The sequence below is a fragment of the Mustelus asterias genome, chromosome 11 (assembly GCF_964213995.1).
Source record: "Mustelus asterias chromosome 11, sMusAst1.hap1.1, whole genome shotgun sequence".
NCBI lineage: Eukaryota > Metazoa > Chordata > Chondrichthyes > Carcharhiniformes > Triakidae > Mustelus > Mustelus asterias.
The window spans coordinates 79,038,458-79,051,127 of NC_135811.1; the positions used below are offsets into that span (position 1 = coordinate 79,038,458).

General features: G+C 41.1%; 1 protein-coding gene across 14 annotated transcripts in view; it reads right to left on the reverse strand.

The window, feature by feature from the left end:
- Window positions 1–5,127: 5,127 nt before the first annotated feature.
- Window positions 5,128–12,670, reverse strand: part of gpatch8 (G patch domain containing 8) — a 183,530-nt gene continuing 175,987 nt past the window's right edge. For 13 of the 14 annotated variants that reach the window (XM_078223832.1, XM_078223823.1, XM_078223821.1 and 10 more), the window contains one exon: window positions 5,128–11,839. In XM_078223832.1, coding sequence (XP_078079958.1) covers window positions 7,924–11,839 — 3,916 coding nt within the window. In that variant the 3' untranslated portion in view covers window positions 5,128–7,923. Of the gene's footprint in view, window positions 11,840–12,347; window positions 12,418–12,670 lie in introns of all 14 variants that reach the window. The other variant, XM_078223836.1, reaches the window with a different exon arrangement.

The following is a 12,670-nucleotide window of genomic DNA, read 5'->3' on the forward strand; positions in this document are numbered from 1 at the left end:
CTGGCGCTGAGGCAGCAGTGCTAGCCACTGTGCCACCGTGCTGCCCTATAAACGAACATTCTTAACAGGTGCAATCACAGTACTGCTGCAGACATTTGTCAGCTTTCTTACAAGCTTATGTGCAAACTTGAAGCTAAGTGGAACTATCTTTGTATTATGGATTCAAGTTTTAGACATTTGATTCACGCAATATCTTAACTAGCAGAGGCCGATTTAGAAATGGTTTCTTTTTGCAAAATTTCAACCGGATGTTATTGTTGACTTCTAACCATGTTCAGGATACATTGAATAAATCCCTTTGTCTCATTTGCTTTAATATCTTTGGCTAAAAATCTATCACCTTTTTAACATTAAGAATTGATCTCGCACCAGTTGCCATTTGTGGAAGTGTTCCAAATTTCTAATGCTGTTTGCATGAAAAGCTATTTCCTCCTTTCAATGCTGAAAGGGCTGATGTTAATTTTTAGATCATGTCCCCTGGCCCGAGAGTACCAAACAAGCAAAACTAATTTATCCCAATCTTCTCCATCTGTTCCTCTTAACAGCTTGAAACCTTTGATCAATTCATCCCTTAACCGTCTGAATTTTAGGGAATATAATTCTGGTTTGTCCAATCTCTCCTTTTAGCTTAACCCTTGGAATCCAAGTACCATTTACAAATCCATACTGATGGTCTCTGAACAGCTGAAAATTTTCATTCCACAGGGCACCATGATCCCTGCCAACTGCTTCCCCCCACCTGCCCCCCCCGCATTATAAAGTCGGGGAGAGGAGACTGTCCACAATTCTGACAACTGCCTCGCAAGTTTAACACTGGGACTAGCATTAATAACTTAAAGGCATGACTTCTGCCTCATCTCAGGATTAAGTCCCTCCTTAGAAGCTGCTGGCCAGTAATCCCAGCAGCGGCAGATGGATGCAATGCCTACTGCTGGGAATACAAGCAGCCCCACCACACTGAGGAGCCCAGGTAAATCAGAGATTGGGAGTCTGAGAGAGGAGGCTGGGTAGGGGGGGGGGGGGGGGGGAGATGGCATGGAGAGAGGGGGTGCCACCATGATGTTCCGTCCCCTTCTCCCCAACCAACAGGATAGTGTATGGCGTGGCCACCACCCCCAACTCCCAGCGGGTAAAATACCAGCAGGGACTGGATGACCTTGATAGGTTCAAGGGGGAGTGAGCTGCCTGATTACAAGGAGCAGGGGAGTTAAGTTTCAAGCAGGTCGGGGTGGGCAAATAGGGACGCACAACATCCAGCCCATATCCTTAATTACAGACTTGGGTAATTTCCCAACAGTTGATAGGCAACTGGTCTGAATAGCCTCCTTTCCTTCCGTCACCTTTCTTAAACAGCAAAGGGGCATGCAGAATTTTTCAATCTAAAACACAGTTCCCAAATCAAGAAAACTTCCAAAGATTATAGTGAGAGCATTTATATTATTCTCACCTACTTCTTTTAAAACCACATGATGGAAACCATTTGTTCCTGGGGATTTGTTGTTCTTTAACGGCGTTCATTTCTCTTATTACTGTTAACCTGCATAATTTAATTTTGTTGAGTACTTCAATGGCTGTAAAACAGGACGTCTGATTATTGTGAAAAGTGCCTCAAAAAAAGTTGTCTTTGTTTTCTTAAGGGATAGAAAGCAGAGTCGTGGTGAACGTCATTTTTCAGTCTGGAGCAGTGTGCAGTAGTGCCCCCCCATGGGTCAGTTAGGTCTACTAATTCTTCCTGGCGGCACAGTGGCACAGTGGCTAGCACTGCTGCCTCACAGTGCCAGGGACCGGGGTTCGATTCCCAGCTTGGGTCACTGTGTGTGGAGTTTGCATTCTCCCCGTGTCTGTGTGGGTGCTCAGGTTTCCTCCCACAGTCCAAAGATTTGCAGGTTAGGTGGCTTGGCCACTCTAAATTCTCCTTCAGTGTATCCGAACAGGCACTGGAGTGTGGCGACTAGGGGATTTTCACACTAACTTCATTGCAGTGTGAATGTAAGCTTACTTGTGACTTGTGACCGAGTGTAGGGTAACAAAGTTTGCGGATGACACAAAGATGAGTGGGAAAGCGAATTGCATGGAGGATGCGGAAAGTCTGCAGAGAGATTTGGATAGGCTAAGTGAGTGGGCGAGGATCTGGCAGATGGAGTATAACGTTGACAAGTGTGAGGTTATCCACTTTGGAAGGAATAATAGTAAAATGGACTATTATTTAAATGGTGAAAAATTACAACATGCTACTGTGCAGAGGGACCTGGGGGTCCTTGTGCATGAATCGCAAAAACTCAGTTTGCAGATGCAGCAGGTGATCAAGAAGGCAAATGGAATGTTGGCCTTTATCGCGAAGGGAATGGAGTATAAAAGCAGGGAGGTCTTGCTGCAATTGTACAAGGTACTGGTGAGGCCGCAACTAGAGAGCTGTGTGCAATTTTGGTCCCCTTATTTGCGGAAGGATATATTGGCCTTGGAGGGAGTACAGAGAAGGTTCACCAGGTTGATACCGGAGATGAGGGGGTTAGCTGAAGAGGAGAGATTGAGTAGATTGGAGTTTAGAAGGCTGAGGGGAGATCTTATAGAGACATATAAGATAATGAAGGGGCTAGACAGGGTAGAGGCAGAGAGATTCTTTCCACTTAGAAAGGAAACAAGAACTAGAGGACACAGCCTCAAAATAAGGGGGAGTCAGTTTACGACAGAGTTGAGGAGGAACGACTTCTCTCAGAGGGTAGTGAATCTCTGGAATTCTCTACCCATTGAAGCAGTGGAGGCTACCTCGTTAAATATGTTTAAGTCACAGGTAGATAGATTTCTGATCAATAAGGGAATTAAGGGTTATGGGGAGCGGGCGGGTAAGTGGAACTAAACCACTATCAGATCAGCCATGATCTTACTGAATGGTGGGGCAGGCTCGAGGGGCTAGATGGCCTACTCCTGCTCCTATTTCTTATGTTATGTTCTTATATAAACTTTAACATATTCAATGACTTACCTTGGGAGCACCAAACATAATTTTGAAGTTTGCAGTGACACAAAACTCAGAAATTTAGTGAACAGTGAGAATAACAACATACTTTAGAAAGACATATAGAAATTGGTGAAATGGACAAAAAGCAAAATGATCAGAGTTGATAGCATTTAAATATATATTTTTTGCTTATGAGCAGTTATAATCTGGAAGGTAGTGCCTGAAAAGATGGTGGATGTTTAAATAACTTTCAAAGGGGAACTGGATAAAATTTGATTGAAGTGGAAGATTTTCCGAGGTTATGGGGAAAATATAGAGTGGGATTAAACAAGTATTTCGTTCAAAGAGCTGGCATCAGCAAAGTGGGCCAAATGATATCCTTCTGTGCTTCACGATGTTATGAAATCCAAACGTGTGAAAAGCAAGTTGAAATCCATTCTAAGAGTTGACAACAAACGTCAGTGCTACAGGATAGGGTATTGAAAGCAAGAATATTGGAATCATTTAAGATGCAGCTGCTGTCATTGGGTGGCCATGATGTGGAGATGCCATCATGATCTGATGAAGGAGCAGCGCTCCAAAAGCTCGTGATTCCAAATAAACCTGTTGGACTTTAACCTGGTGTTGTGGGACTTCTTAAAGTTTATTTATTAGCCACAAGTCGGCTTACATTAACACTGCAATGAAGTTACTGTGAAAATCCCCTAGTCGCCACACTCCGGCGCCTGTTCAGGTACACTGAGGGAGAATTCACCTAACCGGCACATCTTTGGATTTGGTGGTGGTGGTAGTGGTGGGGGGGGGGAATTAAAAAATTGTTTTCTTGATGGCTGTAGTGGGAGAAGGGGAAAAGAGCAACATCACTCTCACTTCATACAGATGACGGGTTGGTATTGACAAACTTTCACAATCAGGAATGATGAAACCTCAAAAGGCTGTGCTTAACTTGTTCAAAACATAACAAAGCTGCTGTACTTTATGAAACAAGTGTCAGGTTTTAAGGGGAAGTACAGTGTTCCAAAAGTGAAAATTGCTTTCAATAGGGAAAAAAGCATGGTGTGGTTTGCAAAAATGATTTATATAGAGGTCGGACAGTCATCTGATGGAAATGGTAGCACAAGGAACATACCTCCTAGACTATTCCCATTTAATACCGACCTATTTGACAAATTGTAACTGCCTACGGAAGTTACAAATCAGGAGAACTAGAAATGGAGCAAATGACAATACGGTAAACATTTTCTACTATTATAGCACAGATTAGAGACAGCAATCTCAATATATAGTAATTAAATTTGCTATGTCTCTCACTCCTTATTCACCAATCATGCCCCTAGATGCACTGCCTTATTACAAAGCTGCCTGTTGCACAATTACGTAGACAGCTGCCGTCGCTGTCCGCTGTCCCTCAATTCAACGACAACGTCTACTCAGCTGCACACTTCTACCATTTAAAGCAGATTCTCAAATCTATGCCCTCATAAATGAAGCAAATTCATTTTGTTCTGGCTTTCCATGAGATCTACTAGTGAATAGTTAAAATAAAAACAAAACGCAACATCAATAGTGAGAAAACAGCCACATACAAAATCCGCTGAGACAATATAAATTGATGGCTTTGAAGCAGAATAGCAATGAAACCCTATTTGAATTAATCAAACCTTTCTTGGCACTCAGCAAAAATGCCACTCCACTGTTGGGAGATTTCACTGCATCTTTCCCACTAATGTCTAATCCAGTGGTTCCCAAAGGGTGCGGCGCGCCACACTGGAGCGGCGAGAGAGGATGGCAAGTGTGGTGGGAAGACTCAAGGACAATCAAGGAAACATTTAAACATGGTTTAAACAAGCATTGTTTTATACTTTCTGGATGTTCGATGATATTATAAAGTAGTTGTGTTCTATGTTATGAATCAAGCACTGCTAGTTGTTGTTTTTTTTTGTTTTTGAATGTATTTCTTATCAATAAAAAATTCGGTGTGGCGCGAGCAAATTTTTATTCCGAAAGTGCGACCCAGTGAAAAAAGTTTGGGAACCACTGGTCTAATCTATCAATGGAGAATACTCCTTAGAATACTGGTAGTGACCGGGTCAGATCTTCTGAAGTCCAGTGTTTCTGCACTTGTAAACTGCAGCAAAATGATCAGTGTCAAATAAATAAAGACAGAGTTCACAAATTATCCATACTTTATTGTTATAAAGGTTTTCTCCTATTGTACAGTAATATTCTGCATGTTCTTGTGACAGAAAGTTAAATAAAATATGCAGTTTATGCAATAAGCTAGTTACATTTCTTTCTAGTTTTTGTTATATAACATTTTAAAACAGATGGAAGAAGCTGCTTTGTAAGATGTTCTGGGGTGTTTAGAAGACCGAATTGAATCAAAAAGCACAAGATCAAACAGAACTAACTACATGGGAAAACATTCGTCAGAGTAATGTAGCCCCAATTAAACACATCCTTACATCATGATTAATAGTGTGCACAAACTGTGGCACAATCTGCTCAGCTTTACTCGCCTTTTTTTTCTCATCATCGCCTTTGCCCAGAGATTGAAATAGTAATTGCAGAATTAGAACTCAGCCGCAAGGAAAAGCTGGGCTGTCTCCAACAATAAGCAAATGGCAAATCCAAATAATCAATTACACACAACTGATGATTGGAAGCAGATTCTCCTAAAGGGCAAATGGCATTCTCTTTGTGTGGACCTACATGACAGTCTATCTCAAAGAATTATGAGTTTTGGTGTATTTGCCTGCAATGGCTTGCATTCCCCATAATGTTATCTGACTGGTAACAACTAACAAACCCTTGAGATATTGCTATACTTTGCATCCTCAAAACACAGCAGGGTCTTTAATACTGTACTTTCCCCTCCCACCCCCGATTATAATACAGTTTTTCTAAATCAGTTTCAAAGAATCATGTAAGTAGCCTGGTTTTACTGGATGAAAATTCAAAATACTGAAACTACTGCTGATCTCACTCAATCCAAATGCAAGCTATTTATAATTTGAACTTGAAACATGAATTTAAAACAAATTCAATTTATTTTGCCATGCATATTGCGAGGCAGCATGAGTATTTCAAATTACTGTGTCAAGCATGAGCATAACAACATAATTTGAAATGCAAACATACTTAAGCCCACACTAGATACCTGCTATAAAATGGATGTGAAATAAATTAACCTGGATCATAATGATGAAAAATTCAGTTTGATTTAATTATGTAAATATTGCTTCTGATTTGCAGTCATCAGTGTAATAAACTCTCAAATGGCAGAGCCTTTTCAGACATTCATGACATTATTTTATGATGAAATTATAGGAAAACCATTCCTAATATAAAACGCATGAACTGTGCTGAAGAACCATGAGCAAAGCCTGCCTACTAAAGGCAACCCTGTTAGCCAAGTGTAATCAACCTTGCAGAACCAAGCAGATAATCATAATAGATGGCTGAATTGGTCTGGGAATAGAACTTATTGTAAGTGAGAAGTGATTCTAATATCACTGTCAAATGTTTTTCCTGGCATTAGTTACCTAAAAACAAATTAACTGCATACTTTTTAAAAAGTTGAACGTGGTAGTTATTGGTTAATCTAATCGATCAGTTATAAATTGAGGTGTCAGTTCTGTGCCTGCATCCATTAGCTTATAGATTCCTTAAGCTCTCCCAAACACCACTTTTCGCAGAGTTGCTTTTTCACCGAATACTTCGTATATGCAAAAACTCAAAATAAACCAAACTTCAAGAAATTTTACATTTACAGTACATAAAAACTTCAAAAAATACATGGGTTTTGGTAAAATATACATGCTTAGTTTCTGCCATAAACAGAAACTTATGACATTTACCTTTACAAGGATCGCTTAACCTACAAACATATTTACACAAAGCAGTATGTTAGAACAGTACCACAAAACCAAATGAATTTATTCTTTAAAAAATATTATTGCAGTACTCTGCATGTATTGTTTTGGATGAACCTACAAAAGCAGCATCACCTGTACAGAGTTCAGTGCAATTCTTTCCACTTTTTTTAAATTATAAGCTATAACTTATACAAAGACTGTTGAGTTTTACAACAGCCCCGGGAACAGATCTTTTCTCAAAGATTTTAGACATCTCCCCAAATTCCACTGGTATACTGAAGCTAGCTTAAGCTGAAACAAATGTGATTTCTTGAGATGTCACGAGAAAGTCTCTCCTTTCTTCTCTCAATATATCAGGACCGCCAAACCTGCATTCTCTCATTCACAATCCAAACCGGTGAAGTGACTATGCAGAGCTATTATTAGGGCAATTACACACAATTGCTGTTCTTGGTTTGATCTCCCCAGATTTCAATGGCAAGCTACATCGAGGTGTGGCGCCGATTATTCACTTTATGAATATCCGTTATCAACCATATTTCACTTTTCATGGTTATATTTTTCAGCCATTACTGATCAGAGGCTATGGACTACTTAGTTTCAAAATCCATTAAGATTTTTGCATCACTCAACAAAACCACCCCAATACCATTCACCACCATGTTGATTTACGCATGACAAAGGATTCTATAAAATGGAGACAGATTAACATGGATTTTTGCACTAAGATGAGAGTTAGCAATGGGATAAGAGGAGGCCAACCCACTGAATATAATATTGGTGCATTCTGTCACTAATTGTTAAGGTGTTAACCTTGTCTCTTGCTGAGTAATGCACCAAGAGTTTTGGGAAATCCACATAATTGGTTCTAACCTTTTTTTTAAATAAAAGAAAATGGAAATCCCTGATATTACAAGCACACAAACTGCAATATATTCTTGGGCCTGAGCCTGAACTCTTTGGCTGTTGGAAAAAGGATCAGTCTGTACTGCAACTATGTAGCATTTTCATACCAAACTAACTGTTGGTAGAGTTATTTAATGAAATGAAGCCAGATGCCAATCTTTTCACTCACTGTAGCTTGCTTCAAGTGCCATGACTGGGAGGATGCTGGAGTTCCTGCCCTGAAAAGATAGGATGGAGGAAAGGATGAAGATGGAGAGCAGAAGCACCTGCTCCAGCAGGCCGAGGGGCAAAGAGAGCAGGGTACAGGGCATGGGGGACTGGGTGAAGGGCTAGGGGCCCTGCGTGGAGAGCTGACGCAGGTATAATATGTATTGGGTGGCTAGTCAGGAAAGTGGCAGGGTGAGTAGGGTAAATAGATGGTGTAATATGTGACAGGGAAATGGGGGTCAGGTGAGGCTGGGGTATGTGATGGATTTGAGCAAGAGTCTGTGGATGTGCGTGTGGATGAATACCCATGGCAGCAGCTGCAGCTGCCTGATGCTGTAATATAGCGTGGTGAACAGTGGTGATAGATGTTGCTGTTGCAGCTGCTGATGGTTGTTGAATATGAAATTGCTGTAGAGTTGGAGCAGGAGCTAAGGCAGTTGAGGTAGGGAAAGTCTTCACTTGTTTAGCTAGCAGCTGCTGTTGAATGTGTTGTTGAGCTGCCTGTTGTAGCTTGCTGTACTTCTCCATTTCTTCAGGCGTGAACGTTATAGGCTGTCTATCAAGTGGGGCCACTGATGAATCTGCATCCTCTTGGGAATCCTCGTCAATTTCTTGTACTTCAGCCTGTGGAATATAATTGGAGAATGGCTCTGGGTCTGGTACAAAATGCATCATAACAGCTTCATCAGAATCTTGTGGTACCAATTCTGAAGGTTCTTTGATGACTTCAACTTGTGTCGTTACATCAGAAATGTAGGCTTCAGAGATGGTTTGAGTTTCCAATGTGAAACCTTTATGAACAAATTGGGTTTGACAAGCAATTGGTTGTATTTTCTCATTTAAAGCAGATATTTCTTCATTTTCAGATTTTTCTTCTATGGTTTGAATCTCTCCTTGCACGGTCCAATTGAGTTGCTGATTGACTTCTTCCTTTGTTATATCTTTAGGTTCTGCTAGACACTGCACCTCTTCTTTGTCCCCTTTCTCCAAACAAAAGTCTTCTATTTTCTTTGTGGTAGGTCTTTTGGTTGTAGGTAGTTTTCCAATTAAAGGAAGCAGCGCCTTATTGCCCAAAGCTGGGGGAAGTTTAGGCCCAAAATAACCCTGAGGGGGATCTTTTAGTTTAATTCCTACTTTATTAGGTACTGTTGCTGCTTCACTATTTGTTTCAGATTTCTTTTCAACCTTTTTAGACTGAATCTTTTCCAATAGCTGTTTAGCTGTTAAGGAATTCCTTTCCTCTTGTGTTGGTTCATCTTCTAAATCCATTTTCCCTATGCTGGAAGGAATATTGCTGGGATTTCTATGAAAAGTACTGCCCAGCTTTGCACCATCCACTTTATTCTCTTCCTTCTTCAAAAGGTCACCTTTTTTCCCCAACAGCCTGCTTCTGCTGTAACAGGGAGATTTTGACCGATATACCCGATCTCTTGAAAACGACCTACTAGAATTCCTTCGACTGGACCGTCTATCACTGGAGCTATCATGGCTGTGTGACCCTTTGTCCCTTGAAATGGATCTCCGTGAGGTACGGTGCCTGGTGCTACCACTGCGTTTGCGGCTATAGCTGCGGCTTCGTTTCCAGCTTCGTTGTATTGCGCTCTGACTACGCCGCTTGCTTCGACTCCTGCTGTGGCTGCTACTACGAGTTCTGCTTCGGCTATGTGTTCTACTGATGGTCCTAGTCCTCGTCCGGGTTCGGGTTCTTCCCCTGCTGCTACTTCTGGATCTGCTTCTACTTCGTCTATAGTCGTCATCTGATGAAGAATATTTGTGCTTTTTCCCTTTGTGTCTTGACCTTCTATAGTCATAATCTGAATCATGAGATCGTTTAGAGCGATGTTGTGACCTATCACTGTAGTCACTGTAACTATCGGAGTAGCTTCTTCGACGACTGTATCTGCTACAGTCTGAGGAAACATCGGAACCAGATGAGTAGGACCTATGTGATGATCGCTGGGAGGATGAACGACGTCTCCTTGATCTACTAGAGTAACTTCTGTCACTTCTTGAATCATAATCATCACTGTAATGGGAAGAGGATTTTTGTCTGGATCGCTTTCTATGGGATTCATCATAACTATCAGAGTCTTCATCTCTGCTGCTGTCATGGCTCCTATGTCTAGTTCGGTTCTCTTTCCGACTAGACGTCCTTTTCTTTGAATCACTACAAGAACCTGTCTTTTGCTTTTTGCTACTGGGCTCCTGAGGACAATCTTCTTTTCTACTACTATTGCTGCTACTTCTACTACTATCTTCAACAGCAGCAGGTGTATGTTGGGAATCATCCTGCGATCTGCGCCTTTTCTTCTGCGCTTGGGTGCTTTCCTCCATAAACTTTATTGTAGCCATCTGGACAGTGTGTCCAGCAGCAGTGTCTTTGCTTTTCTCATCTATGTTTTTACTCTTGTGTTTACGTTTTTTTCTTTTCTTCGAATTCCCGTCACGTGCTTCACCATCCTTTTGCTTTTCCTTTTTCTCACTCGCATTCTCCCTCAAATGCTTGCCTGACTTTTTGTGCTTCTTTTTCTTCTTATGCTTGTGCGATTTCGTGCTCTTGTCTTTGTTATTGGTAGTTTTATCATTTTCATCAGCTTGGACTTCAGATTTTCTTACACTCGGGGAAGGCTGTTCTTGCGGCTGAGTGTCACCTGCACTTGTTGTTGTTTTCAATGCAGCTTTACTGGCGCTTACGGTACACTTGTCCTGAGAATCTTGATCACGATTCTGTACATGTGAACTCTCACGGTCTTTTCCTTTGTTTTTTCCCTTAGTATCCCTATTCCGTGCCAGTTTAAACTCGAAATAGAGGGGATTGCAACTATAAGAGATGCATGGTTCACTCTTTGTAACCATCAGTAGTTCTGAGGGCCACTGAAGGGTGGTACTTTCATCTTTGCTTAAGACAGGGAAAAAGGGCCCAGTTGGTTGTTTAGGTCCATTGAGAACCTCTTTACTTGCGGAACTGTTCTGTTTTCCTTCCTCACAAGCACTGGGCTTTGGTGGTGGGGCCTCACAATTTTGCTTGCTTATGGTTTCAGGGGACTTTGCATCTTTATCAGGCTCTGTGTTTGTTGCTTGATTGGCAGCATCATCGTCCTGTTGCACATCACCTGTCTCAATTTCTCTTTCTTTGCTTTCCTGAGGCTTCAGAACATTTTGTAAATCTGGATTATTTTTTGTAGTCTCTGAATTTTTCTTACTGACACACTTACTTGAATCATCCGTAGCTTTCATAAACAACAGAAATGGAAAGTTAGGTTTCACTTTACAATGTGCAGGAGGAATGTAATGATAATATTCCGGTTCTGACTGACTGGCATCATCCTCTTTCTTCATCATCTTTTTCAACTTTGATAAGGTACTATTTATAGAGTCGTTATCACTTTCTGATTGACTTGCCCCATCAGCCTTGTCAGAATTTGTTGCAGCTTCAGTCTCCATCGACTTTGGTGATCCTTGACCAGAGGACGCTTTATCATCAGCGTTTGCAGTTTCAGATTCATTTGGTTCCTCTGCAACATCACTGAACACCGAAGCTGAAACGTCAAGCCTGACTGGTACCTTTTTCGCAAAAGAAAATGACACTCCGAGCTTTTGTAAGGGAGTGCCAGAATTGTTCTTAAGCTGGCTGATGCTGAAAGATTGTGCTGGCTGGTTGCTTTGACCTGAACTGGCAGAGATTCCACTAACACAATGACCTGTGTTGTCAGTTTCTCCTTTGCCGTCTCCCGACGTGCTGTCAGATACACTCCTGTTAGCAGATGGTGATGCGGACCCACTTGCCTTTCTTCCACCGCTATCACTTGTGCTGACAACCTTTCTGTCATTAGCATCTTCGTCAACAGCCACCGTCGTAGCTCTGAACATAGGGCCGCTTCCTGGGGCACTGCACAAAAGAAAATGGAACAAGTCAACTAATACCGCAGATATGACTGGCTGATATTTTAGCTTCAACAAGAAAACGAGCAATTCATTTTACACAATTAAAAATCACAGGCATCAAGTGCTAAAAGCCAACGAGGAGCACAAGTAGCAAGAGAATCAAGAAAAACTGCAAATGCTAGAAATTGGAAATAAAAACAGAAATGTTTGGAATTACACAGCAGAAACATCAGCATTGAAGAGAGGGGTTAAAGTTTCATGTATAGGCCCTTCATTAGCTTTGTCCTGACAAAGGAGTCTACATCTAAAAACTTTTCAGTAACTGATGGATCTGCTGTGCACTTACAGTTTCTGTTTTTTTATTACGAGTAGCGACAATTCACTTGAGGCATAGTTGTGAGGCATTGCCACCTAAAGAAAAGCAGGCCAGCAATTCTTGACAATTAGGATCAATAAAAAAAAAGTCCAAGCGAAATGCAAAGGTCAAACAGTTTAAAAAGAAGCTACAACACCAGATGAAGATCTGTCATTATGGATCAAAACATCTTGGCAGAAGCACAAGACTTGTACTGCACGAGTGTCCTGCATATTTCAAAACAAAGGGAAAAAAAAACACTCAAAAGGCACTTCCTTGACATAGCGTTGAATTTCTCACTTTGAATCAAAACGACTTAAAAGAAAACCCAATAAATTTATTGCCGCAATAAAAAATTCTTCATTTTATTCCTAAAGACACATATGCCACTCATATTTCCTATTTCCGTCCTTATCTCACATTCCTCAACTAAAAAGAAATGATAAAGCTAAGAATCTCAAAGTCAATGTGATAAATTTT